Source organism: Cutaneotrichosporon cavernicola (genome assembly GCF_030864355.1).
Source record: "Cutaneotrichosporon cavernicola HIS019 DNA, chromosome: 1".
NCBI lineage: Eukaryota > Fungi > Basidiomycota > Tremellomycetes > Trichosporonales > Trichosporonaceae > Cutaneotrichosporon > Cutaneotrichosporon cavernicola.
This window is the reverse complement of record NC_083393.1, coordinates 2,899,387-2,926,870: the sequence shown is the minus strand read 5'-3', so window position 1 is coordinate 2,926,870 and position 27,484 is coordinate 2,899,387. Positions and strand designations below refer to the sequence as shown.

Sequence of the window (27,484 nt, the reverse complement as noted above, 5' to 3'; positions counted from 1 at the left end):
GAATCAAACCAAACAAAATACGTGCTATCTATACACTCAGCACTGATATCAACCGAAACTCGCGCCCACCACCAGGGTCAAGCGTTTGGTCCAGCAATACACATGTCACCTCGTGCTCTCCAGGTGACAGGTCGTTTGCCACAACTCTTGCACGGCCAACATTCACACCCTGTCCCAATCGACCAACATGCCCGTCAAACCGCACTTTGGACCCCCCGTCGACATTGCACTCAACACTGCCAAGCCCGAATGTGCCTGAAATGAGGTAATGCAACTCGACCCGTCCAAGAGCAGTGCGGAACTTGACCGTGAGTGATGCGCCTGGCTTGTCTGCCACCATGTATTTCTTAGAGTCAGTAGGGACTGGATCCGCAACCGTGTCACGCGTCATGTGGTTCACAACCCACTCACCTTGCTGGGAACATCGGGATGGAACCACTCGCGCCACCCATCGTTCTTGGACGGAACGAGCTTGTTCTTGACAGCATTCATCGTGAAGCAATTGGGTGTGAATCGAGGCAGCGTCTTGCCAATCTCGAACCGCTCGTTCAACCCCTGCCGCGGTAACGTGGGGAGAGGGTAAAGCTCGTCGATTCGGCTGTGACCCGCTGCAGCTTCGATCCGGTCCATCTCGCATAGCTGCATGTCGATGTACGCACTGGTGAGGTTACCGGCAATACGGTGGCCGCGCCCACACACATGACGCAGGTCATATAAATCGAGCTCGTCTCGCACTTCTTTGCTGTCCCTGCAGAAGAGGTCCTTGATCGCTTCCGGGTTCTCAAGGATATGGGGGAGAAAAATGTTGCGTAATGACATTGTGGGGATGTCGTAATACTCGGCCGTGGCGAGATGCATATCTCCACCCATGGAGATATGCGAGAACACCAACGCGAAGACGCTTGGGTAAGTGACTGATGACCAAGCCATACTTACTGAATGTTTATAATCGCTGGCTCGCCCGGAAGTTGGAGGATGGACCGAACGAGCTGCTCGTAGCTATCCGAGAAACTAAAGTCTCGTTGGTCGTTGATCGCTGATGTCAGCCCCGAATAAGAATCTACATACCAGCCTCGACAAGCACGAGATCAACATCAGGCGGAATGTCCTCGGTGAAGCAGTACCTAAATTCAGCGCTGTCACGTCGTCAACAAACTGGAAGTAATCGGTTCCGGTGGCCCCAAGAGCGCCATTGGTCATCCCGTTCCGACCCTCGGCCTTGCGCGACTCGCCTTCGATTGCAGGCTCCCCCTTTCCGGGGAACCGGGCGTTGAGGTGGTCAAACACGATACGGTGCATGTTGCCTGGGTCGACATTGGGGTGGTGTGTCAGAATCGAGTATCCTTTAGACACTGGGTACATGTAAGCTGGTTATCATAGTCGACTCACCAGACCCGCCAACGACGGCGACATTGAACGGCTTGCCGGCACGCACTCGGGCTAGCATGCGTCGGAGGCGCGCATTCTCGCCCCGATACCCAAGTCCGCGGATCGCATTGTTTGGCCTGCCATCAGTATTGGGGAGTGGTAGCTAAACTCACCCCAACTCTTCACACAATGCCGGGTTGACAGCACAGAGGGAGCACTCGCCACCCTCCATCCCAGGAATGTAGGCCGGCGCTGGTGGAAGAGGATCCAGGGGGGTGATGGGTAATAAGACGGCTTTGACGAGGGCGACATCTGACCCAACGAGGTAGTTATGGGCGACGATGACGGTTGCGATAAAGTTGACGAGCACGCTCAGTCTCAACCACCATCGCCGGCGGAGTCTGCTGGGCACACCCATTTTGGGGCCAGGAGAGCCGACGTACAGTGTCGTATCTGAATCGTGGCTCGTCGGTCGCTCCAACTCCATGGTAGTGAGATTGGAGAGATTTTGCAGCAATGGGTTGACTGATGGCCTCAGCTATGGTCTGTATGGCTCGCCGACACGCCCACATCGCCAGGGAGGATTTCTTGCATCAGTTCAACCAGCTTCAAGGTCTAGAGGAATATCAATTGTTCATCCATGGTCTTGTGGAACTGTAGTACTCGAACCCTGAGCTCTTAATTTGTGCGCACGTTCAACCGTATTCGAGGCATCGTACATTCACTCCACCACACATCCATAGTCCAAGCTCAGAAACAACAGCAAGAAGAAATGGCATGGGCGCTCGAGCCGCATAAGGTGGTATGACTTGTTAACATTGATGCACTGTTCAGCGTCGGTCCCCACTGTCAAACATCACGATGCAGCACTTGCAGAAAAACATTGCCAGGGTATTCCTAACCACTGAACTCTTAACCTTACTAACTTCTGAGCTTGTACTGAATAGAGCGGGGCCGGTTCTATTTTGACTGGTCTACCCTGATCCTTAAAATAACCAAGCTAGTCGCGAAATCGAGTCATAAACAAACAAAGGCGTTTAGCGTCGACTTGACCGCGTCTTTCATCTATTCGATCTATTCACTCTCGCCTTGTGTACCGCCAAACGTCGCCAAACCGTTAGGGCGGCGGGAGCTTTCAATATCACCAGGGTGAGTATGCCAGTGCGAAGCGATGAGTTTCAACCTACTTGGTGGCGCCGCCAGTTGAGGGTCGCCAAGGAATATTGGCAGTTTGCCTCTGCACGCACCTCTGCACGCACCTCTGCACGCACCTCCTGCATCGGACCAAGACGCCAAGGCGACTGTGCACAAGTAAAGTAAAGATATTCAGATGGCAGCTAGCTTACATACTTGGGGCCGAGTCGGAGGAACTCGGCTGGTTCGTCCATTGCGAGGTACTGATATTGGGGCGAGTTGTTGTATTGTTCGGCAACGACCTCGCGCGCCGCAGCTTGCCAGTCCGTGTCGACAAACTCGCGTACGCGGTCAACTATGGCCTCGAAGCGCATTTGCGGGGCTGGGATCAGCGTGGTCCAACGTAGTCGCCTTGGTCGTTCCACTCCCTTGCTTTCCATGCCTGATTGATCTCTCCCGGTTGCTCCCGAACTCGGCTTTCCGCCACTCCCTCCTCCCGTGACGAAAACTCACGGATATATCGCGGGATGGGATTATCCGCTGCGCGCTGCAACGCATCCCGCAGCCCGTCCTGGTCGTTTGCATGGACATGGTAGACGTACGGCTCCTTGGTGTATCGTAGTGCGTCCTGTTGCGTGTACCACTTGTTCCTGTTATCCGGGTCCTTTTCATCCCACCTCTTGACAGGGTTGATGAACGGCACCCCCATACAGAGGGCATAGTATGGTGATGGGGACAGCGCGGGATCACCAATTCCAACGAGTGCCTTGCTTCGGGCAAGGATCTCGGTCCACTCGCCTTGATCTTTACGCCCGACCGTCTCGATTCCCTCCTCTTCATCAATTGGGTCGCCGGCCTCCCCAGCAGTTGAGATGAGCTTGAAATTCACTGGCTGGGCCATGTCGTTGAACACGGGAGTTACGCCGTCTCGCGCAGGCCCCAAGAGGCCATGGAACAAGTTCTTCTCCTTGGTAAAGTATTCGACTTTCTTGGCGAGGATGAGCGCCCTGTGCTCGCGGTTGGTAAACATCGGGAACTTGTCGCACCGCTTCTCGATCGAGTAGCCTGGTGTTAACGACGAGTTTATTGACGGGGACGCATTCACAGGCAGCGATCACAACTCTTCATTGACAAACAGCACCACACTGCAACACACAACTCACCAATGTATGTATGCCCCGGCTTCTCGGGGCGCCACAGGTCATAGTCCTCGGGTGCGAGTACCCACCGTCCACCGAGGGCGACGTTGGTATGAGCCCAGAAGTGGAACTGGAAGCTCTTCCAGTGTGGAATGCCATGTGGAAAGTCCTCACTCTGGGCGCAAGCATGCTTTCCCGTCTGCCAAGTGCTAAATTGCCTCTCCTGCCTGTCAAGCTCGAGGTAGTTTGTCTCGTTGCGATGGAGACACCGCAGCCTCTCCGCACCTTCCCACAGAACAACGGTGACCATGTCGGGAATGTTCTGATACATGAGCAGCGTTTCCATGCTTCCCCAAGCGAAGAGGATCGTATAGTTGAGGTGTCGGAATGCCGAGATCATGGAACGCGCCCACACCTCCTCTCCGCTGTTCATTCCAATCTCGGAGCGACCAAAACGGAAGCTAGCAAGGAGGAGAACCTTGCGTTCATTCTCGGAACAAGTATGTGTCTCGAGACAGGATGCCAACCTGTCCAGCGAGTCCCAGTTACTTTGGCGCGCCGCATGCTCGCCGGATCTTACATCAGCACTCTCCTACATCTGAGGTTGTCTGAGGGACGTACGCTTGGGGATAACGTTCCTTCAACAGGCTATTGAGGACTCGCACGCGAACCGACGCGTCGAGGTTGGGGTTCGTGAGGTATGTCTCGGTAGTGCCGAGTAGTTCTTGTGGGCCTTTCGAGAACACCACACCAGCGAAGAACCACAGCGCCGCAATAGCGATGAGTAGTGGCCACCGTCCCAGCCGAGGAAGGTAGCGGCTCAACCCCGGGAGAAACAGTGTCCTTGGCCTGCGACGTTGCCGGCGATCGGGCCCGTGTTCGGCGTCTGCACCCAGCAGAGGGGCGGACTGCTCGCAGTCACTGCTACGTCTGCGAGTCATGGGTAAATGAGTGGTGGAATGTGAGAGTGCGATGGTGAGCTCGATGAGAAGGCTTTGGAAAGGGGTTCAAGATTGGCCATGTTTTCTGGTTCCAACTCGTCTCCCCAAAGGCACTGCACAAAGGTGCACTGTACAAAGGCACGGGGAAATGGTATCTGGGGCGTTGCACCGGGACGAGGCCTTGTGTTGTGCAGAGCTGTTGCGGGGTCTCACGCCAAAGCAGCAGCGGAATCAACAAGGTTGACCCGCTCACACAACCACCCTGGTACCATTGCTGTACTAGGTCTTCTGCTGGAGAGGGAGAAGGGAAACCGTAGTGTTTGGTACAGATCGTGACCAGTATGAACGAAACGGTTCGTTAGGTTTGATGGCTAGGCGCACGGGATGAGAGTAAAGGTTGGTTGTTGTCAAGTGACTTAGGAACGAGAGTGATCAAACCAGTGTTAACCCCCAGTCCCAGTCCCCAATCCCCCGACTGCAACATAAAACACGTTAGCATGGCAAACGCAACAGGTTATTATCATCTACATGTGTATCTGTAGTCGGAGCTCAGATTCTCTGATTCCCATCCCGTACGTACTCTCGGGTGTCAGTAAGCTCACGTCTCAGAGTTAGAGTTGGGTTATCAGCTACATGTGGAACAAGCCGTGTATCAGCCACACCATGCACACCATTGTAACTCATTCGAATCACAAAACATCTGTGGTCGGCGCTCAGATTCTCTGATTCCCATCCCGTACGTACGTACTCTCGGTTGTCATTATGGTCAAATCTCAGAGTTAGAGTTGGCACGAAGAGTGTTTGGACAGGCAGGGGACCCGGGGTGTGTTCCAGACTCCAAGTTTCGAGGGTTGTCAAGGCAGCGGACCAGAGCCAGAGCGGGTGGACGAATCCATTAGTGTTGGCAAGGTACAACTTTAAAACAGTCAGAACAAGATTGTAACGCAGAGGTGGTTAGCAGTGTCGAGAGTCGTAATGTGCCTCATGGACGACTACGCGCCGCTATTATTGGCTCGCGGCGCGAGATTCACTGGAAAGGCTCAGCTGTCGTACTCGGAAGTGCCTGTTGTCTCGTACACTTCTGGCGTCGTACACTTCTGGCAGCGTACACTTCTGGCAGCGTACACTTCTGGCAAAATGATAGTGCCGCGTCAGGTTGATAAGAGGTAGAAGAACTGATGATCATGTCATGTTCGTCGCACTCACTCGCCGCATCAGCCCTCGGCTAGGATGGACGGATGAGAATGAGACATTACATTATCAGTAGAATGACACGTCAGGATTGATACACTGTGTGCCTTATCCTCCAATCAAATGACGGCATACTTGTGGATTTTGGCCCGTCGTTCCTTGCTCCCCTTCCTGCCCCGCCACCCCCTCGTCAACTTTGTCGGGTGTAGTTGTTTTGTTGTAAAACATTCCAAAAATGGCTGCTCCTATCGGTGAGTACACGAGTACGCATGCGGGTGTCGCGGGCGCGTGTACTCACCTTGTTGGCGAGCTACGGCTTTCCCAAGCTCGCCAGTGAATGTTGACACGCTCCGAGCGCCTCGAGCTTTGGCCACGGCCTGTCCTGGCCTAGCTTATGCTCCGCACTGGCTCTTTCTCTAACCTCCCGTGCTCATCCCAGCGCTCCTCTCCGTCTACGACAAGGACGGCCTGTTGCCTTTCGCAAAGTCGCTCAAGGAGCTCGGTTTCCGCCTCCTTGGCTCGGGTGGCACGGCCCGCCTTATCCGCGAGAACGGTCTTGAGATTGAGGATGTGAGCTCGATCACTAACGCGCCCGAGATGCTTGGTGGCCGTGTCAAGACCCTCCACCCGGCTGTGCATGGCGGAATCCTCGCCCGCTCAATCGAGAGTGACGAGAAGGACCTTGCCGAGAATGGCATCAACAAAATCACCATGGTCGTGTGTAACCTCTACCCCTTTGTCATGCAGACGGCCAAGCCCGACTGCACCCTCGCCGGAGCGATTGAGGAGATTGACATTGGCGGAGTGACGCTCCTGCGCGCAGCGGCCAAGAACCACGAGCGCACTGCCATTGTCTGCAGCCCTTCCGACTACGACGCTGTTATCGCCGAGTGGAAGGCTAAGGGTCAAGTCTCGCCCGAGACTCGCCGCGGTCTGGCCCTCAAGGCATTCGAGGCTACCAAGAGCTACGACGAGGCGATTGCCGACTACTTCCGCAAGATGTATTCGTCGACCGACTCTGACGCCGCTCTCAAGGCCGCCGCCGGTGTCGACTACCAGCGCATTCCCCTGCGTTACGGCGCCAACCCCCACCAGAAGCCAGCCCAGGCCTTTGTCGAGACTGGCGAAATGCCCGTCAAGGGTGAGCTAAAACTTGTTTTTGTAGCTAACCAAAAGCTCTCTGCGGCTCGCCGGGTTACATCAACCTCCTCGACGCACTCAACTCGTGGGCCCTCGTCAAGGAACTCTCGGAGGGTCTGGGCCTCCCCGCCGCCGCGTCGTTCAAGCACGTCTCGCCCGCCGGTGCCGCCGTCGGTGTCCCCCTCTCCGAGGTCGAGGCCAAGGTGTTTGGTGTTGACGACCTCAAGGACCTCTCGCCCCTTGCCACCGCCTACGCACGTGCCCGTGGCGCTGACCGCATGTCGTCGTTTGGCGACTTCCTCGCCCTCTCGCACCCCTGTGACGTCGCCACGGCCAAGATCATCAGCCGTGAGGTTTCGGACGGTGTCATTGCCCCCGGCTACGAGCCCGAGGCCTTCGAGATTCTCAAGAAGAAGAAGGGCGGCAAGTACTGCGTCCTCCAGATGGACCCCAACTACGTCCCTGGTGACATCGAGACTCGTCAAGTCTATGGCGTGTCGGTGCAGCAGAAGCGCAACGACGCCAAGATTGATGCGTCGCTTTTCACCAACATTGTCTCGCAGAACAAGGACATGCCCTCCAACGCCGTGACCGACCTGATCGTCGCCACCCTCGCGCTCAAGTACACCCAGTCCAACTCGGTGTGCTACGCCCTCAACGGTGCTGTCATCGGCCTCGGCGCTGGCCAGCAGTCGCGTATCCACTGCACCCGTCTGGCCGGTGACAAGGCCGACAACTGGTGGCTCCGCCACCACCCTCGTGTCCTCGCCCTCCCCTTCAAGAAGGGCACCAAGCGCGCCGACAAGGCCAACGCCATCGACCTCTTTGTCACTGGTGAGGCCTTTGTCGCGTCGCCCCAGGAGCGCGCACAGTGGGAGTCACTCTTTGACGAGGCTCCCAAGCCCCTCACCGACGACGAGAAGAAGAGCCACTTTGCCAACTTTAAGAATGTCTCCATTGCCTCGGACGCCTTCTTCCCCTTCTCGGACAATGTGCACCGCGCCCACCGCTCGGGCGCCCAGTACATTGGCGCGCCGTCGGGCTCGATCATGGACGCCGAGTGCGTCAAGACTGCCGACGAGTACGGCATGGTGTACGCCCACACCAACCTGCGTCTGGTAAGTCTATGCAAGACTCGAGCCCAGCCCGAAACACAACTGACCCCAGTTCCACCACTAAACCCAAAATTGTACTGTAGGAGCTAGCATATGGCATTGTTTTGGATTGTGACGGTGTGTCTCGGAAAGATGAGGTGTGGATGTACACAACCCGAAGCGACCTCGGCACAGCCGAGCTCCAGCCCACTCCGCCGCGACTGACCTAACCACGTCTGACACTTTCGCCGCCGACATCGGACATGGCGTGCTCCGACGGACGAACACCAAGCGCCAGGCACAATTGTCACCAATGCCATCCCGAATCCCTGAAGATCCCCGACCGCCACCCACAATCCACACACGACTGTGGCGTTCCTAGCTCGTTGCTCGACAAGTTGCAAGTCGGCCATTCCCATTCCTATTCCCATTCGCATTCCCATTCGCATTCCCATTCCTCTACCTCGGCTGTTGTCCAGGGCCTGGAGAGTCTATGTCTCGCTTCGATTGGCCCTGCCCTTTCGCACCATGATGGGAACCGGCCGGTTCCCACAATCGCGGCATGCACATTAGGTGCCAGGGGGGGTAAGAGGGTGGCTGACGAAGGATGGGGGCCTAAGAGGGAGGCAGAAAGAGGGAAGCAGAAAGAGGGAAGCAGAAAGTAGAAGAAGACACTGCGAGTTCTGGGATACCCTCACTTCAGATGGACGAGAAAGTGTTGTACATCGCGAGGCAGCGTAGATTAGTACGGTAGGACGACGGTGAGCATTCTAGACTGCTCACTGCCAGTTCAGTCTTGTATTTAGCGTATACTTGATACGAGGCTACACCGGCTGATGATACGAGGCTGGTGGGTGCCGCGGTAGCGCTGTTCCGCACCTTCTGTCTCAGTCGTTAGCTACCGATTGGATATAGCTGCAGGCATATTGAGGAAGGACGTCGATCCTCTGTCAGACACCCGTTGTCAGCACGGCCAACAACAAACCAAGGCTAGGGTTACTCTGCTCTGGCTTTGAAATATCTCTCGTTAATACTACAGCACTACAAGTCAGGTGGGCACGGGTATCGCCCGCAATAACTATGAGGAATGGAAAACCAAAAGAGAAACGAAGGGGGCAAGGCACCCAGTCAACTCGTCCAGAACTACTGAAGCACAGTCGTGTCCCAGGATGGAACCATTTTGAACACATTGGTCCACGGCCACTCTTGCACAGACGCATTCTGGTCTCCCAGCACAACAGGGGCAGCCGGGGCAGAGGCAAGCTCGGCGGACAACCCGGACCACTGGTTGTGGCCAAAATTCTGCAGCGACTGGCATCAGCATTGCCACACGGAGGCTTCAACACGGCTTACCGTCGCTGGTGTCATCTCGTTACCATCAAGTTGGCGGTTAATGCTTTGCACAAGATGGCGGTAAAACTGTTCAAGAGTTGGCATATGGAGCTCGGCCCCGCGACGATTCGCGAAATCACCAATGGCATTGGCAATCTGGATCATGATCCTCGAGCAGTGCCTCAACTCGTCTGGGGTAAAGTTCTTGCTCGCCTGCTGTCAGAGACGCCGCCCAGAAATACTTGCCAGAGTGAGTAAAATGCCTGGTACTGCGACCTGGCGAACGATCATGTCAGAACAGAGAACAAGATCTTCCATCCGCCTGATCACATCCACAAAGTCCTCGCACAGCTTGATAATCGTGGTTGAATTCGTTCCGGGTGAGAGGTTCTGCAGCCATCCAAGGGTGCGTATCTTGAGGATGGCAGAGTCGCCCATCAGCTTGCAGAGTGTAACAAACGGTTCCTGCGTGAGCATAGGGTGGTTGTGGAACCTGTTCATGTGCTGCTCCAGACGGCTTGTGAGGATTGCGTAACCTTGAGGCGTATACCTAACCGGTGCCCCCTCAATCAAGAAGCGCGGATAGGCACGGAACGACGAATGGGCCTCCCACAGACTGGTGTCAGAAATCGTCACACAGAGTTGCGTACCCAGCGTTGAACGCAGCAAAATAGTCGCTTGGCAAGTTCAAGTGCCGGTTTGACTCGGCCCACTCGTAAACCTGGTCTGCTGTGGGTGCTAACGAGGGTTGAGAAATAGGGAGCTGGAGAGCGTGCGAGATCACAATGTCATGGGCTGTGGTTAGGAGACAGAGAATGAAAAACGCACTAAAACACCCTGAGGCTGTCAGACACATATCTTTTCCAGTTGACACTCACAGAACACGGTACGCTCGATGTCCGCCTTGCGACGATCATCTTCGTCGGTCACTCCGTTTTTGAGAGAACGAGCTGGGTTGGCGGTACTTGTCAGGCGGAGCTCGTGAACAAGCCGCACAGCCATCCCCATCTTTTGATACGTTGTGCGGTCATTTGGATGTTTCCAATATACTAAGACTGAGATAGCCTGGATCAAAGTCAAGTCGTAGGTTCCACTGAACATTTTGTGAGAGACGTAAGAATCGGCGAGCTTGTACAACTGGTCGGCCAGCTCAGGGCGGAAGAACAAGGCAGAAGCCGAAAGGATCGCAGTCAACAGTACAGGTGATACCCTCACCCGCTCAAAGGTGTGATAGTTTGGATCAAACATGCTTGAGCTGGGGACGATACGGGTCATGAACCTAAATACCTGTTAGTGTAGTCAAAGAGAGTACTCACAAGGCGAAGAGCTGGCGAGCGTCGGCGTCGGATATGAACCCAGCGTCGATTGGTGTAGCGTAACGGTTGGGGAAGCCTTCAGGAGTCAAGCGATCAGCATTCTCCTCGACAGTCCGTCCACTGAACGGGACCTGTGGTCCATCGATCAGATGGATTTGAGGGTTGAGGTAATCTGTGAACCCGGTCGGGTTTCTACCAGGGAGGAGGTTGTAGGGCGCAAGGGGTGACGGATGTGTCTCGGAGCCGTTTGACGTCGGGTACATGACGGGAGAGTGGTCGTCCGCATTCTGGATCAGGCTATTGCGTGGCTGGGGCTGGGGCCACTGGGGATTCTTGTTGTCGAGCATGGCAGAGGAAAACATGCGCCCGTCACTACTCGGGTTGTTGTCGTAGGCCGACATCAGGTCCCACTTGCCGCGCTGGGAGGCAAAGCCATTATTGCCCGGGCCCAGTCTGTTTGGCATATGCGACTCCTTCAACGACTCGCCAGAGGGGGGCGAATTGTGTTCATTGTCGCTGGTCTTCCTAAAACAGGTCAGTTACCCAAGCTTGAAATTATCTCAATCCACTTGAGCCACTCACCTTCCTCGTCGGGCCCGCGAATACTCGCACTGGAGACTGAGTCGCGCACACCGTGAGCAACAGGACTGGGGGTCCTTATCATCGCCATCAGGCAAGCAGCGAGTCTGGATGTTAGGACGCTAGACAAGGTTTGGGGATGGGGAAATTGGGTGGTGAGCCAAGGCTGAAATGGAATGGATGAAAAACGCACCTTGAGACCACGGCATATGGTACAGCTTTTGGGGAATCAGCAATCAACAAGACTACCAGGGGCGTATTCCGTGATTTTACTTACGCCTTCCGAGGACGCCGAATCGGCGCCTTCTTCTGCACAAACTGGATGCCGTGGCCGTGACCGTATGTACCGGGATCCATTGCCGATATACTGGAGACAAGGTGTAGTGTGTATGTTCAACAACAACGAACGGCAGGAGATGTCGAGTGGGGAGCAATGTGTTCTAAGTACAGTACGGCTGTGGGGGATGCCTGGCCAGGGTGTTAGAAACAGGCAGGGTTCTACCAAGTCCTTTCCTATGTATATGTGGCTGTGTAGTTGTCTCTTTCTTTCCCAGCTTTCCCAGGCTCCAGGACTGCGGCTAGAGGCTGGCAGAGGATGGGATATACAAAATCACGACTCCGTTCTGGTCTTGGGAATGGGAGGGAAGGCAAGCGCACGGGCTGCGGAACCAAGGTGAGACACTCTACAATGTAAACCAATTCAGGTGGGGGACCCCGGCTCCGGACCAGCAAAGGCAACGAGCTGTCGGCCGCAGGTTACCGCTAGCCAGAGGAATGTCGAATACTTTGGGACAGAGTTGGGAGCCTTGCGGGTCGGGGGCTGCGGTTTTTGGGCAAGTTCTGTAGTTGGTAAGTCGGCGTGGATGCGAGGAACTATAGTAACAGTAAGGGTGACACGTGCCGTGTTATTGGATCGATTACGTGCAACACACCAATACAAATGAGTAAGCTGAGTAAGTTGTGCCTTTTGCTCGCACTCTGCCCCCACAAACGTAACATGCTCAGCCTCAGCCTCAGCCTCTGCCTCTGCTGGTCCATGGCCCATTGTCCAAAACCAGGCCCAGCCTTCCATCAAGCATGCAGCTATGCAGGTTCATCACTACACACCATTCACTTTGCCATACCGACCATGCCGACCATGCCGACCAGCCACCCAGACCGTGCACGCAGCCATACCGCCGCCTTGGCGCCCACGGCCACTAGCTTGTGCTCGCGTTATCCTTGCATGCCGACGGCTTATGCAACGACTTGACAAACCCTACCATTTCCCCACCCACAATCCCCACCCCAATTCCAGCATCTCACCCTCACCCGATCATTATCGACCCTAAGGAACGCAACGAGAAAAGAGAGGAAAGAGGGAAAAGTCCTCACCGTCTTGAGCAGAGAAGCATTCCCACCTTCACCCACGTCCTCAGCCACGGAATGTACAAGTACAGTGGCGCAATTTACGGATATGCGGGAATCGCTCGGGTTTCGGGACCGGTCGCAAATAAAGCACCATACTTGAGTGCCAGCGCGTATCCCTCGTGCGAGAAGGCGTCCGCTTCGGACAAGAATCGGCGAGCATAAGCGCCGGTGGGCAATCGGTGGGATAGGGAACGGCGTCCCACAGCCAAGCCAAGCCAAGCCAGACCACATTATCGCGTGTGGACACGAGCAACATGAGAATACGACAAGTGGGGGCCGTCTGGTGATTTCATGATCTGGTTGACTCAATTCACAGTGGGATGTCCGAGGCCATCTCGATGTGGATGATCGTGTTTCACTCAAACTGCTCATCCATCTCCCCACTCTGATCGGGGCGACGGGATCAAATTCTGCCACTCCGCCCCACTGTACCTTGGCACGTGTTGCCACTCTGACGTAGACGACACGTGGAAGATTGAATGGTCGTGTCGGGCCGAGGCGCTGATTACTGGGCTACTCACTCAATACTCTAGTTTACCAGCATCTCTTACAGTCATGGTCAGCTTCATTGCCCAGATCCTCACTCTTGCGCTTGCCGGCTACGCCGCCGCGGCTGAGCTCGACATCAAGGTCGTCGAGGTGCCGGACAGCTGTCCCATCAAGACGCGCAAGGGCGACAAGCTCGCCATGCAGTGAGTCGGGTTGGGGTTGGGTTGGAGTTAGGCGTGGGCTTGGGCGTGGGCTTGGCGAGTCCAAGAGCCCCGAGTCCGGAGACCAAGACGAACATTGGCAAGCCAGCTGCCAGTGTGCGCCGAGATAGAGGCTGCACAAGCGACTCTGTAGCTTGGCCCAAACCGTCCACGTCGTTCATGCAGCTAACACCAGCTACACCGGCACGCTCGAAGATGGGTCCAAGTTTGACAGCTCGCGCGACCGCAACTCGCCCCTCGACTTTACGCTCGGTGCCGGACAGGTGATCGCGGGCTGGGACGAGGGCCTCAAGGACATGTGCATTGGCGAGAAGCGTCTTCTCACGATTCCCTACCACATGGCCTATGGTGCGTGGGATGTGTCTGGTGTGCTTGTGTGCGGGGGAAAGGAAGGAGGGAGAAGTGCAGTCGTGGGCCAGCAATTGGCCGAGAACGACGCAGACGCAGGCTGATCGGAATCTCGAGCCAGCGTGTCGTCGGCCTGATTGGACGTACGCAGTGCGTCTCCGAGCGTGCAAGTGGGGAATTCGAGCCGTTCCTCTGGGCCGTGTATATCCTAACATACATCTCGGAGCTGCTGTTGGGATCCACCATGTGGGCCGGTCTGTCGATCTTGGGCGGCTGGAAGGAGAGGGATTCCACGCTCGAGCTTTCAAGCGCGCACTAAAAGGCGCTGGCCAGCTGCAATACGCGCATTCGGGCCGGAACGATGTGGTCGAGTCTACGCTATCACCCGCTCCGTTACTGACCCCAGGCGAGTCGGGCTTCCCGCCCGTCATCCCGCCCCGGTCCAACCTCATCTTCGACGTCGAGCTCGTCGACATCAAGAACCGCAAGCCGGCCAAGGGCGAGCTCTAACTCGGAGAGGGGATTGTACATTGCGCCGCTTGATGCGGAGGGCGGGGCGCAGCGTCATATGCACGCCTCATGCATGTGGAGTGATTGATTCAGCCTCCGTTCGCCAATGGTCGCTGCCAGGGCGTTCACACTTCGCCCACGTCCGCTGTAAACGTTTGGGTGGCTCACAGATTGGTATCCCCGCTCACGCTTCCGATCAGCTTCTCAGCTCAGTTGGGACCACCTCCCTGCACAGCTGGCATAGTTCAGCATTCATCGGATGGCTCTTGGTCCATCCACACTAACGTTATACAGGATATGGCGTCATCATCATCCAGGAGTACAATACAATCGCGCATGGCCCACAACGGGGCTTGACGTAACGTTCAAACGTTCACTCGGCTAGTACGCGGCAACAAGCGAGCCGAGTAGGTCGTCAATTTCACGGTCAAACGCGTCCATCTTGGCCTGCAAGTGGACGTAAGGTGCGCGGAGGTCGGGTGGCATGTGCTCGACATCGGGCCGGTTGCCATACAGCGTGCGCTGCACAGTGTCAGAAGGCTCGGTTTGCTTCCGCGGCCGAGGAACCGGGGTATTGCGCTTGATGTCGGTTGCGCGTGCACGCACAAGCGTCGACAGGCGCGAAATGTCGAACGCGTCCGAGTACCACAGAGGCGCGACGGGGCCACGCGCCTTGGGAGTCCAGAGGCGATCCTGTGCCCCCAGCACAGGTACTCGCTGTGGTTCTGATGTCCGCTGCAGCTCTGGGGTGGGCGGCACAAACCCAACAGGTGGCCCTGCAGACGCAGCGGAGGCAGGTGTCGTTCCGGTTGGAGACATAGGAGGCTGGGACATTGGTGTGCTCGCAAAGTGTGCGGCCGCGCCTGCGGCGACGCCGGCCACTGTGGCAGCACCAGCACCCGCAGCCAGAACGCCAACAGTCGTCGGGGCGGAGTAGGATGAGGCCTCGGACTGTACCGACGAGCGTAGTGGCGTCTGGTTGAGAGTCTCGCCGGAAGTGGTGGAAAACGCAGACACGGCGGATGCCACGGATGCCGACGGCTGGTGGCGAGAGGTAGCCTCTTCGCCGTGGAAGTCCGATGATGCGGGCGTCATCACGGTGGGAACACTGGATGACGTGGGTGCGGGCGGAGTGACTGGAGTCATCTCGCGAATAGGAGGCTCGGGGCTCGCCTCGTTCGCCGGAGAGATGGGCGGCGCACGGTGAGGAGGAGGTGTAGGCAGAGCCCGAGCAGCTAGTCCATGGACTGGGCTTGAGCTCGGGGAAGGTGAGCGCTCCGGCGCTGGCGGGAAGGCGTCAGGGGCTGACTCTGCGAGGCTGGGCGAAGGTTGGAGGGCGCCGGAAGGAGTGCCTGCCGAGGAGCTGACAGCGAGAAGGCCAGCAGCGCCAGCAGCAGTGGTCACCCCAATGCTGGCAGCAACCTCGGTACCGAGCTCCCCATGGCCGGTTCGCTCGCCATGGTTGAGAGGGTGAGTGTGAGCGTCGGAAGCCATGTCCGAGTCGCGCATCTCGATGCTCGTCGAGCTGCCGTCCGCGTTGCGCATGGCCTCGACCGCGTCCTGCGCCCACTCGACACCGTCGTCTGGCTCGGCGTCGTACCCCAGCTGCTCGTCGATGTGGTGATCCATGTTGACATCATGGTCGTCGTCCTCCTCGTCGCCGTCGTGCATGTCGTCATCGTCGCTATCCTCCCCATCGCTCGACCAAGTGACACCTGGGTGGTCGACGAACGTCAATGGGCCAAACTGGATACGTCGTCCCTCACGCGTCTCCGGGTCGTCATCGTAGGGATCGACGGCTCCTGGCAGGGTCGAACCTCTTCGTGGCCAGCCGATAAGGCTCTTGAGCTTGCCGTCTGCGCGTCGCTTTTGTTCCTTGGCTTCGGCATCCGCCTTCTCCCGGTCAGTGGGTGCCGAAATGTCAACATTGCGGTGCTTGTTCAGGCGCGCCAGGCGCTCGTACGGGGTCTCGACGTTCTCGGCAGGAATGTAACCTACGTCCTCAGTCTTGAGGACGCGTACAAGCCACCAATACGAGTTGGCGTCGTCTAGGAGGAGGAGCGAGTCGCCCTTGACGACAGACGCCTGGCCCTCGACGGTCGCGAGGAAGGTGTGTCTGTGCTGTTAGCATCTGAACTTGTTCACGTGGAGGCGCGACGCGTCGATGCGCAGAACAAAAGTAGCGCTTGAACGCGACGCGCGCATGACTCACAGTGCGTAAATGAGGCCAAAGTCGATGTTCTCGTCTGGTAAGATGCTCTCGTCCGAGCTGTCAGAGTCGTACATGTCCCCGTCATCCAAGTCGGTGTCGGCATCCTCGTGGTGGTACTGCATGCCGTTCTGCTGTGCTAGCATCTGCTGCTGGTGAAAGTGTTGCTCGTACTCGTGTCGGCGATAGTATGCCTCCATGTCTTCGTCCATCACGTCTTGCGGATGTCCGTCGTCCGAGTCCTCCATGACAGAGTAGCCGTTTTGATAGTCGTATTGCTGTTGCATGGCGTGGGGATGTTGGCCCATGACGCCCATTTGAGGCGCGTGAACTGCGGCGGCCATGTTGACGAGTGGATGGCCTTGCCGTGTCTACCGATGATGTCGAGGAAGGATAGAAGAATGGGTAGTTTGGACGCGACTGAGGAGATTGAGGGATGGAGGGGTGGAAAGAGTGAGGATTCAAGGGAAAGGACGATTCGAAGGTTTGGCGTCCCAGAGGTCGTGTCGCTTTCAAGGGATGAATAGCAAATGACAATATCGCAGGTCGTGAGAGTGTGAGGAAAAAGAAAAGAGAGCTTGAGAAGAGGTAAAGGATGAGGGGTAACAACAAATGTGGTGTGGTTGTTGCTTGATGTGGATAAGAGGCAATGAAGGACCAAGGACACGGTCCAAGTGGGGGAGGGGGGAGGGGGAAGGGGGGAGTGGCTAGTGGTCGGGGATGGAGACGCGGGTTGGCTCGGTGGCGGAGGTAATGGCTGGGTCAGTTGGGAGGAGCCAACTTGTATGGTGATGGATACTACTGCTATGGTGGAGGCAGTAACGTGCCTCCACCATTTTGTAGATTCAAAGTCGGTCCTAATCTAAATTGTTTGAACTGTTAGGGGCCACTTTCAAGCGCGGGTCACGCAAAAAGATAGCCACCGCACTGACCCACAGATGGTGCACTGATCCCTATTCTCTTCCTCTGGTCGACCTGGTCCCCATTGCCCTTGGACTGGTTGTTTTCCATCTGCAACGGTTGGATGACATTTTGAATACCGCACACCCATCATGTCTCATCGTCCCATAGTCCCATAATCCCATGATCCCGCGAGTCGTCTGCCCCGATTTCTTGCATTCATGAATCCAGTGGGAGATCTGAAAGAAGAGTGCAAGTAGAGGGCAGTCGTTGATTCTTGTGGCGTCACTTTTCGTCTTTCCCTCTCGGCCCTCTCTATAGTCAGTCGTTCCATCCATAAACAACCAGTGGGTTACCGTGCCTGTGGTTCTCCCGTGACAAAACCCTTGGCCTTTTGGGACGACCCTTGGTTGGTTTACAACGACGCGCACGAGCCCATGTTTACCCTCCGCCCTGAAACTTCAACAATGTACCCTGTACCCCTGAATCGTAATTATAGCCTTGAGCTTGAGGAACTCCTAACCTAGCATGCCTAATCTCTGTCCCAAGGCGCGTGGTGGGACCCAACCCATTAATGATCATAAGTATTCCTTCCACTTTGTAGTGTATTGAAACGTTGAATACCTATAGGTTTCACAGTACAAGGTTTAGTCGGAATGAAGTTGAAACCTGATCCTAGACTTGAGGGTAAACCTGACGTGACCCGGTTGATGGGTGCAAGGAAGAAGGGAATGACCCCTCCCGCTGGTGCGCGCGTCTCCCACCCCGCCCCTTGTCAGCTTGCCCAAACTCCCACCCAAATTCTGTATCCACCCAACAACTTTGACGCGTCAACCGTTGGACGCGTAGCCTCTCGGGACCGGAAGAGGTTCCGTGGGACGGGGTGGCGTTTGTCAGAGCAGAGGCATGAATGGACAGTGGCATTCATGCGGCTTTCACGACGCCCTTTTCCAGATGGCCAGGTAGGCCTAGGAGGCGGAGGCGGGCCGACAATCATTACGGCCAGGGCGGGGACGACGGTACGACGGGGGCGGAGTGAGAAAGGGAACAGACTGACTGTGGAAGGGAATTTCCTGAAAACCCGGCGCGTCATAGAAGAGCCGAGCCATTAAGAGACCTCAACCAAGCCAGTAAAGCCAAGATAAGGCTTCTGCCATCGTAATGCCATACTAGACGCCCCGATAGTCTTGAGGTATTAAGGTGGCGCCGAACTGGGGATTGAGCAACCCGGTCGACCCGTTTGTGCCTGCGTTTTGTGCATTTCTGATGTCGCGGCGTTTGGGCCGGCCGGCGTGGGTGGACGCCCTCATCCACCCAGCCCTCCAACGCCTCCAGACCAGGTCAGGCATTCAAAGCATTCCAGGCAGTCACCAGCCCAGTGCAATCAAACAAACTGCGGACCGGTCGAAATGTACAAGATGTTAGCATTTTGAGAAATGGAACTAGCAACTTTGAACACGCGATACTAGTTGTCTCACCCATCATGCATTTTCCTATTTCGCATCTCGCACTGCTCACCCCCCTCTCTCTCTCTATCTCCCTGTTTCCGGGCTTGGCCCCGCTATCCCCAAATTGCCCTTAGGAAGACACATCCGACACAACTTGAACTAGTACGCACGGGCAACTTTCTAGTCACCCCTCAACGTCTGTACCTCAAACATCCCCCCCCCCCCTCATCCTAGCAATTCTCTCCTCCCTCTCATTCGACTCGCTATTATCATTCCTCATACTCCCTCATCTCACTCTAACATATCAGGCTCATCACCCATTCGAATACAGCCTAGCAGCAGCCAGTACCAGTCAATCAAAGGTAACGCTGGTCCGAGCGCGCTCCAGATTGGTGTTGAACAAAACAAAGGCAACTAGGCAGTCACAAGCATTGCACCTACCTATCACTGCAGCCACTACGGCAACGGACAAAGGACGTGACCAAGTATCCAGGACGACCCAGGACACTAGGACGTAAGGACGATTTGGACCAAGTGAGATTGCACCTTAGATCCACTTGTTGGATCCGCCGCCCCACCCCGTGTAGGTTGTGAGCCTAGCCGCCCGATACACCCGTCACAGCGCCGTCATCATTGAGCCACACTGTTCACCTGTTCACCTGTTCACCTGTTCAACCATTCATTGCCCTTACAAACCCCACACTCCATACTCCACACTCGTTCTACCTCTAGCCCTTGGCCTCTGGTTTTCTCCAACATCGAACCCTCCTCTTCCTCTTCCTCTTCGTCTTTCCCTTCCCACTCCTCTCCATCTCAATCTCGTCGTCCTCTTCCTCTCCGCCTTAACCCTATTCAACCCCTAGACTAGGCGACTACCTTCCAAGGAGCCTCGTCTCTTATCCATCAACCACCCACCCTCTTTGGCACCAAGTCTTCTCTGTCATCATATCGTACTCGACCAACCCTATCGGCCAACTCTGCACCAGCACACTGCACACCTCGTCAAAGATACCCCCAGCCTGGATCCATCCTTGGAATACACACACAATTGGGACAGTTGCTCCCGAGTGACCCCAGCACACGCCAGCACGGACCTCATTGCTCCTTTTGGCCATTCTTGTCAAGCAGCAGTGTGTAAAGCATTTGCACGCCCACTCCACTCCCTGTTTCGTTGAACACGCCACATATCCAACGTTGAATCACCCACTCGACAATCACTGTTGCGACATTCAACCTTCACTACGTTGTCAAACACATCAACTCAACAAACACCACTTTTACCACCACTCTTAATCACTGCCCATCGCAAACGCACCGTGCAGGCGACCGGGCTTGTCATCCCCAGCTCGCTGGAACTCCATCTGTGAGTGCGATATCGCCTCCATGTGAGCGCAGGGGCATTGGACGTTGTGGACTAACAAGTCCAACACATCGCTCCCAAGCGTTGTGATACGACTCTTCGGCCAGACTCTCTCTCTCTCTCTTGCGCGCGTGCGCGCTGGCTGACATCCACAGATCTTTCCATCCCCTTAATCACAACCCGTATGGTCTCTGTACCGTACAGGATTCCCCTGCCGGCATCGCCGCCGCCAAGCCCACCCCGTTGCATGGGTCAGATGGCTGCTGGCACTACGAGTGATGCCTTCTCCTCCTCCCCTTCGAGCAGCATTGCGGCGGCTGTCGCGCTCAAGAATGCCATTGCCGGTCCATCGCGCGCCCCAAATACAGATGGCGCAGACGGTGCGGACGGCGCGGACACCAAGAGCAATAGCGATTCGTCATCCGCTCTAGCCGGTACCGCCTCCATGCCCAAGCTCAACGACTTTCAGCTCATTCGCGTGCTTGGGAAAGGATGCGCAGGGCGAGTGAGTGCTTGCCCTGGATGCTGAGTGTGACTGCGCTGACACCTCCCAGGTATTGCTTGTGAAGCACACGTCGACTTCCCGTGTACACGCGATGAAGGCCATATCCAAGCGCGCTGTTCTAGCCAACGATGAGCTCGACCACACATTGACGGAACAAGAGATCTTGCGACACTTTTCGTGTCCAGAACGCAAGAACGCCTTCGTCTCGCGACTATACTACTCGTTCTGCGACAAGGAGAACTTCTACCTCGTCATGGAGTTCTACCCTGGTGGCGACCTCGCTACGCAGATGGAGATCCACGGCATCCTCGGTCCGCTTCGCACGCGCTTCTACACGTGCGACATTGTTGCTGGTCTCGAAGCATTGTACGTGACTCGACGTTGAGTGGACATGCAGGCTGACGAGCATAGGCACCGCCAAGGTATTCTTGTCCGCGATCTCAAGCCAGAAAACATCTTGCTCAACTGGCACGGACACGCTGTCCTCGCCGACTTCGGGTTGTCCAAGAGCTTCGGGTATCGCGGAGATCCCATACCTGTCAAGCTTCCTCCAGACTACATCGAGGGTAAGGGAACACCTCCGATCTATGCCGGCAAGGGCTTTGGCTCGTACCGCAATGGCGAGTTGACGTGGGATCGCGCGTTCTCATTTGTCGGCACGCAGGAGTATCTCGCACCAGAAGTCATCAAACGTAACCACTACACATACGCCATCGACTGGTGGGCGTTAGGCTGCATCGTCTGCGAATGTTTGACTGGCCGCGTCCCTTTCCGTGGACACGAGGACGAGAGCAATGCGCAGTTGTACGACCGCGTTGTTAACGCTCGCTGGGATGCCATATATAGAGGCGACACTCACCCGATCACCTTCCTCAAGGACCGCTACAGAATTGACTCGATCACCTACGACTTTATCGATGGCGTGAGTTTGTTTCATGTAACTCGCGCTGACGTCCTAGCTTCTGCAGAAGGAGCCCATGTTCCGTCTCACGGAACCGAGCGTCAAGAGTCATCCCTACTTTACGAACGTTGACTGGGCAACGGTTGCCAAGGGCGACTACCAGGACCCATTCCAGTTGGAGATTGATCCAGTCGCAGAGTACAACACCCAGTTCTTCCCACGCCTCTGCCTTGAGGAGACTCCTACTGTCGACATGTCTGGCCACGACTACGGCAAGGACACCGAGCACGAGAAGAACGCCCTCAACAACGACGACATCTACATGACATTGCAGACCCAGTTTGCACGCGAGCTCGAGTCATTTGAGTGGTCGTGCCAAGGCATGTACGACACGGACGAGCCCCTTGACGAGGGTTCCCAGACCGACGAGCAGCACACCGACGAGATCGAAGCTGACCAGCCGGTGCAAGACGAGGTGCAGGAGGAGTCTGGCCAGCCAGCCCTCCACGAGCGCATGATCGTGTCCCCATCTGCAGACGACGTCTCGGAGATGCGCGACATCTCGATGCCTGACATCTCGCACGACGGTAGTCGGCAGGAGGCGTCGCAGGAGCTCGAGCACCTGCAGACGCCCTCGGGCAGCCACACCAGCGACTTGCACCTCGAGCAAGAACCAAACGAGGAAGGCAAGGACGCCGACATGGGTGCCACTCCACCACTGAACACTACGGCAGATGTGGTCAACCCCAAGGCAACCGCTGCTCCATCTGCACAGCCCTCTGAGCGCGACGAACCGCCCTCTCCTGTGCCTTCCAAGGCAGCGATGGAGGCCAAAGCTCCGTCCATCAGGAGCCAGGCCTCGTCTATTGCAACCACTGCGCCCTCAATCCCCTCGATCCCCACGCAGTCTGCTACCAATGCGACCAGACCATCGTCCATTGCGACAAAACGGTCGTCGGTTGCAACGCGCCCTGCCTCTGTCGTGTCCAAGCCTCCTTCGATTATTGCGGCCATGTCTCCTTCGACCAACCGCAAAGCGCTGTCTGTTGGCACAAAGGCGCCGTCGGTTGACACCAAGCTTGCATCGAGCCCCATCTCGCCTAAAGCTCCTTCTATTCGTCTTCCTGATCCATCGGACCCTCCTACCTCTCCTACACACTCCATGGGCAACCATATTGTCCCCACTGTCGAGGTCGACGATGTCGAGGAGATTCGCGGCGACATTTCGATGCCTCGTGAGCCGTTGGCGGATGGCCAGATGCCGCGCCTGCCGTCTGGCCCCCCGCTCAGCGGTCTCTCTGTGTCGGACGTCATCTCCATCGCACCAAACCACCAGGGTAGCCCCAACCTCATCATCCGTCGTCACCGCCACCTCCCCAGCATCGACTCGTATCCTCACGCGCGTCTCTCGGTCGATATCAACGGTACCTTTGGCCAGCTTGGCGACGAAGACTGGGAGCAGTTGGACGCCGACGCCATTCCCGAGCTGCCAAACGGCGCGAATGAGTCCGGACGCGCGTCGCTGTTTTCGCGCGTGCTTAGCCGGCGGCCGCAGGCAACCCGGAGCCGTCGGACCTCAACGTTCCGCACGCCGTCTTCGCTGCGCAAGCCTACCAGCACCGAGGCGTCTGACACGTCGTCTGATCGGAGCCCGTCCAAGACTCGTCCGCCACTCTTTGCCTCGCGGGGCATTGAGAACACAAGAAGGGCGTTCACCAAGATCAAGGCGTTCCCGGCTCCGGCTGGACGTCCTGGGGACTCGTTACGTCCGTCGGTGCCCAACTCGGTCACCGCATCGCCAGTGAACTCCATCCGTGGCATGCCTCCGCCCCCATCCACTCCTGCTGCCAGCACGTCGCGCGCGACAGCACGTGCCGTTTCCATGCGCGACAACCAGACGCTCAGCCCTGACGATGCTACAGCGACTAGGCGAACCTCGATGATCGCCGCACTCACTCCTGGAGGCAAGCGGCCGACAAACCGCTCGGGCGACATCCAATCCCTCTTTGGGCGGCAGAAGGCTCGTCGTCAGCGTCCAAGCGACCGCTCGGGTGCGGCGTCTCGCTCCTCGATTGAGAGCGCGACAACAGTCGAGGAGAACACCTCCGGTACAGTCTCGCCTGTTCCTCCCGTATCGTCTGCGCCGCGCATCGAGCTCAACCCGACCCCGCCCATTGCATGGGGCAAGGTGCTCGGCAACCGCGAATAGATCAACTCCACTACCCCCATCTCGCACTTATCCCCCACGCCTCTCTACCACCCACTTGCCCTTCCACCTCTGCACTCCATGCATACCCTCACAGCAACTACAAGTTGAACGATCACGTTTTCCGCCTTGACGACCTCATACGTTCATTATTCGCACTTTACTGGGCATTCTCGTTACGAACGCACGACCACATTCTGTCTACCTACCTTCTGTCTATCTACCTACAGTACCTATTTATTCTTCACTGTACCTTTCTTCATCATGCAGCATGTGAGGCAGCACGTACGGTGTTTACGGTGGTGTAAGAAGGTTGAGGCAACGGTGTCTGGGGTGGGCTCTGTGCGGCTGATCGAAGAACGAGCAGTCGCCGGATGCTGACCAATCGCCGGTGCGTTCCGAATCTGCCAGCACGGACATGGACCGAGTTCTGTATCTCGTTGAGGGGCTACTCGATACCAAGGGCATCTTGGTCAGCCTCGGCGATGCAGCAGGCGTCCTCGAGTAATCTGATGCTGGCCATGTTTGAGGCGCGAGTTTCTGAAGCTGACATGTCGTGATCTGGGGTGCAAAGCGAATGCCTTGGAGCTGCGTGAGCTGTTGGGTGACGTTCAGGCCAGTAACGCCACGTGTAATGTTGTCATTGGGGTTGTAACTCGGTCGGAATCGGTGCTTTGTCATTTCGGCGACTGCTCGACATAGAAAATACCCACTTCACACGGACGCACAGCCCACAATACAATTGTATATAACTAGTCCTACCTACACTTCCGTCAAAACATTCAAACTGCAGTCTCTTACCACCATCCGTCCGCGCGCCCTCCGCGTCACTCGCGCATACCCTTCCATCGCTACTTATACAACTCTCTCCACTGCCTCTCGCGTTCTCCCAACTTTCCGAGCCCTCCCCAACTTCCCAACCCACTCCCTCCACCGCAGCCTCAGCACCACCACTCCACGCACCATGCCTCCTCTTCCAGTCAAGGAGGCCGAGAAGATCGGCGAGTACGACCTGTTCGTAATTGGCGGCGGATCCGGCGGTCTCGGTACCGCCCGCCGCGCGGCCAGTTATGGCGCAAAGGTCGGCCTGGCCGAGGCATCGCACCGTCTTGGTGGAACGTGTGTTAATGTTGGCTGTGTGCCGAAGAGTGAGTCATGCGTTGCCAGGCTGTGGGTGGTTAGCTCCATCTTGCCCACAATTGCCTGTGAGCGCTCACATGGCTAACCCCTAGAGGTTATGTGGTACACGTCCGAGGAGGCGAGCTCGCTTCGCCACGCTGCGGCGTACGGGTTCGGCAACGCCGAGGAGAACGACAAGATTGTCGCGAGCTTCAACTGGCCCAAGCTCAAGAAGAAGCGCGACGCATACATTGAGCGTCTTAATGGCATTTAGTGAGTGTCAGAAGGGTGACGCGGACTGGTACCGAGCTGCGTCCGGCAGGCTTTGGCTGAAAGCGATGATACGTACGCTCGTGCTTGCACGCTAGTGTCGGCTCGCTCGCCCCAGGAGCCGAGACTGCCTAACAGACCATCCTCGCTGCAACAGGCGCTAACCCCAGCGACCGCAACCTCGCCAAGGACGGTGTCGACTACCACGAGGGCTACGCCTCGTTCGTCGACAAGAACACACTCAACATCAAGTCTTTGAACGGCGAGAACTACACCATCAAGGCCAAGAAGATTGTCATCGCCGTCGGGGGCAAGCCGCACGTTCCGACAGACGAGGAGGTTCCGGGTGCGTCGCTTGGCATCGACTCGGACGGTTTCTTTGAACTCGAGGAGCAGCCGAAGCGTGTCGCCGTCGTCGGTGCGGGCTACATTGCCGTCGAACTCGCAGGCATCTTCAACGGTCTCGGATCCGAGACCCACCTCCTGATCCGACACGGCGCCGTCCTCCGCACATTCGACCCTATGCTCTCGGACGTCCTCCTCCCGTGGATGGAGCACGTCGGGATGAACGTCCACAAGGAAACGGGTGTGACCAAGGTCGAGAAGATTGATGGCGGACTCCGTGTGCACCAGAAGAACGGGGAGCCTATCGACGTCGACACGGTCGTCTGGGCGATTGGGCGTCATGCCAACGACAACGGCCTTGGCCTCGACAAGGTGGGCGTCAAGCAGGACGACAAGGGCAATGTCATTGCCAATGAGTATCAGGAGACCAACGTCGAGGATATCTACGCCCTCGGTGACATTGGTGGCAAGGCCGAGCTCACTCCGGTCGCCATCGCTGCCGGTCGCCGCCTCAGCAACCGCCTCTTCGGCCCGCCCGAGTTCAAGGACGACAAGCTCGACTACAACGACATTCCGTCCGTCGTCTTCTCGCACCCCCCCATCGGTTCCGTCGGTCTCAGCGAGCCCGACGCACGCAAAAAGTACGGCGAGAGCATCAAGGTCTACACCACCCGTTTCCGTGACATGAGCGGCGCCATGCTCGACGAGAACCAGAAGCAGCCTACCGCGTACAAGGTCATCTGCGAGGGGCCCAACGAGCGCGTCATTGGTCTTCACATGGTGAGTACGCGCGGCGCAAGTCCGTAGGGTCGCGAGCACCGCGTTCGAGCGTACCACGCGTCGAAACAAGTGCTGACCCCAGATTGGCGTCGGCTCGGATGAGATCCTCCAGGGCTTCGCGGTCGCCATCAAGTGCGGCGCGACGCGCAAGGACTTCCAGGCCACCGTGGCCATCCACCCCACCAGCGCTGAGGAGGTTGTCACCATCTTCTAAGTCGCGTAAAATGGAGTGGTGATCTAGGACAGATGTGCTGATTTCTTGTTTGGTGGAGGTGGCCCTTTTATAGATATGGGCTATGCAGTTAGAATAAGGAAGAGCGAAGCTCGCTGCAGGAGAGATGCGGAAGGAATGGAAGAGTGGGGACAAGGTCAGTCTCGGAGAATCTGCCAACTGTGACACGCATCCATTGCTCTCGAACCACCAACGACAATCTCCGCCAAGCCTCGTGGTAGCGCTAGTTGACTGCCCGGCCTCAGTCGGTCTGTGGGGACGAACCCTCTGAGGAGGAACTGTATTCGTTTCCTGCTGTGTCCTAAACACTCCATTATACCAACTGCCAGTCTCCCAGAAGACCTACACCGCCTGGGGCCTGGAGCACGCTTGCATCGGTGAACTCTCCGCCGGCGACACACCAGCGATGCCCACTCCAGGCTACGGCTTCACCTACGCGCACTGGCCACATCGTAACCACCTCGCAGATACTGAGGCGAGGCCACTGGCCGAAAAGCAATCGAATGCGTGGACTTATCTATACTCCCATCTACAGAAAACAGAAGGCGAAGTGGCGGAGTGGTTAACGCGGTTGACTCGAATGTCCCTGAGACGCGATCAACTTCCTTCGGGAGCGCATGTTCGAATCATGTCTTCGTCGAGAAGTGCACAGAATACTGCACCGAACTTTTTCCAGGGCTATACCGTTTTGTTCTTAAGCTTATCCAAACGATGCGGAAAAGACATAACGTACGAAAAAGAGGCTCAGAGTGCACCGGGAGAGAAGCGAGGCATCTAAGAGGGCGAGGAGCAGGTGTATCATGGCTTCTTCCGGGCAAGTGTGAAAGTGTGAGAAACAACCGACAGTGTCGTGCGCGGCATGCGTACGAAGAGGGCCGCCGTACGACGAGTGTGGAGGGCCGGCTGAGATCAGACTCACTGGGCCCCTGGGGCATGACGATAGACAAGAATGGCGATTGGTCCGTCGTTGGAATGCAACTATGTTTACGGAGAGCTA

At 56.7% G+C, this 27,484-nt stretch overlaps 8 protein-coding genes across 8 annotated transcripts; 4 read left to right on the top strand and 4 right to left on the bottom strand.

The window, feature by feature from the left end:
- Window positions 1–36: 36 nt before the first annotated feature.
- CcaverHIS019_0110890 (uncharacterized protein) lies at window positions 37–1,786 on the bottom strand (the record flags this gene model as incomplete). The annotated part of the gene is made up of 8 exons (XM_060596666.1): window positions 37–42; window positions 188–346; window positions 412–901; window positions 937–1,036; window positions 1,069–1,124; window positions 1,157–1,352; window positions 1,390–1,505; window positions 1,542–1,786. The coding sequence occupies 8 exons, from the start codon at window positions 1,784–1,786 to the stop codon at window positions 37–39; spliced, it is 1,368 nt and encodes a 455-aa protein (XP_060453637.1).
- A 919-nt stretch (window positions 1,787–2,705) lies between these two features.
- Window positions 2,706–4,582, bottom strand: CcaverHIS019_0110880 (uncharacterized protein; the record flags this gene model as incomplete). Its single annotated transcript, XM_060596665.1, has 4 exons — window positions 2,706–2,884; window positions 3,016–3,567; window positions 3,666–4,216; window positions 4,263–4,582. The coding sequence occupies 4 exons, from the start codon at window positions 4,580–4,582 to the stop codon at window positions 2,706–2,708; spliced, it is 1,602 nt and encodes a 533-aa protein (XP_060453636.1).
- Window positions 4,583–6,008: 1,426 nt separating this feature from the next.
- ADE17 (uncharacterized protein) lies at window positions 6,009–8,092 on the top strand (the record flags this gene model as incomplete). The annotated part of the gene is made up of 4 exons (XM_060596664.1): window positions 6,009–6,024; window positions 6,213–6,914; window positions 6,950–8,031; window positions 8,081–8,092. The coding sequence occupies 4 exons, from the start codon at window positions 6,009–6,011 to the stop codon at window positions 8,090–8,092; spliced, it is 1,812 nt and encodes a 603-aa protein (XP_060453635.1).
- A 1,058-nt stretch (window positions 8,093–9,150) lies between these two features.
- On the bottom strand, window positions 9,151–11,591 carry CcaverHIS019_0110860 (uncharacterized protein; the record flags this gene model as incomplete). Its single annotated transcript, XM_060596663.1, has 10 exons — window positions 9,151–9,318; window positions 9,361–9,552; window positions 9,670–9,955; window positions 9,990–10,134; window positions 10,168–10,176; window positions 10,218–10,303; window positions 10,656–11,180; window positions 11,238–11,341; window positions 11,428–11,452; window positions 11,512–11,591. 10 exons carry the CDS (start codon window positions 11,589–11,591, stop codon window positions 9,151–9,153), a joined length of 1,620 nt encoding a protein of 539 aa, XP_060453634.1.
- A 1,608-nt stretch (window positions 11,592–13,199) lies between these two features.
- Window positions 13,200–14,212, top strand: FPR2 (uncharacterized protein; the record flags this gene model as incomplete). The annotated part of the gene is made up of 3 exons (XM_060596662.1): window positions 13,200–13,336; window positions 13,530–13,702; window positions 14,109–14,212. 3 exons carry the CDS (start codon window positions 13,200–13,202, stop codon window positions 14,210–14,212), a joined length of 414 nt encoding a protein of 137 aa, XP_060453633.1.
- A 381-nt stretch (window positions 14,213–14,593) lies between these two features.
- Window positions 14,594–16,765, bottom strand: BUD14 (uncharacterized protein; the record flags this gene model as incomplete). The annotated part of the gene is made up of 2 exons (XM_060596661.1): window positions 14,594–16,328; window positions 16,425–16,765. 2 exons carry the CDS (start codon window positions 16,763–16,765, stop codon window positions 14,594–14,596), a joined length of 2,076 nt encoding a protein of 691 aa, XP_060453632.1.
- A 1,965-nt stretch (window positions 16,766–18,730) lies between these two features.
- On the top strand, window positions 18,731–23,744 carry CcaverHIS019_0110830 (uncharacterized protein; the record flags this gene model as incomplete). Its single annotated transcript, XM_060596660.1, has 6 exons — window positions 18,731–18,741; window positions 20,092–20,132; window positions 20,285–20,634; window positions 20,684–21,000; window positions 21,046–21,556; window positions 21,594–23,744. The coding sequence occupies 6 exons, from the start codon at window positions 18,731–18,733 to the stop codon at window positions 23,742–23,744; spliced, it is 3,381 nt and encodes a 1,126-aa protein (XP_060453631.1).
- Window positions 23,745–24,705: 961 nt separating this feature from the next.
- GLR1 (uncharacterized protein) lies at window positions 24,706–26,469 on the top strand (the record flags this gene model as incomplete). The annotated part of the gene is made up of 4 exons (XM_060596659.1): window positions 24,706–24,889; window positions 24,974–25,133; window positions 25,301–26,255; window positions 26,338–26,469. The coding sequence occupies 4 exons, from the start codon at window positions 24,706–24,708 to the stop codon at window positions 26,467–26,469; spliced, it is 1,431 nt and encodes a 476-aa protein (XP_060453630.1).
- Window positions 26,470–27,484: the final 1,015 nt, after the last annotated feature.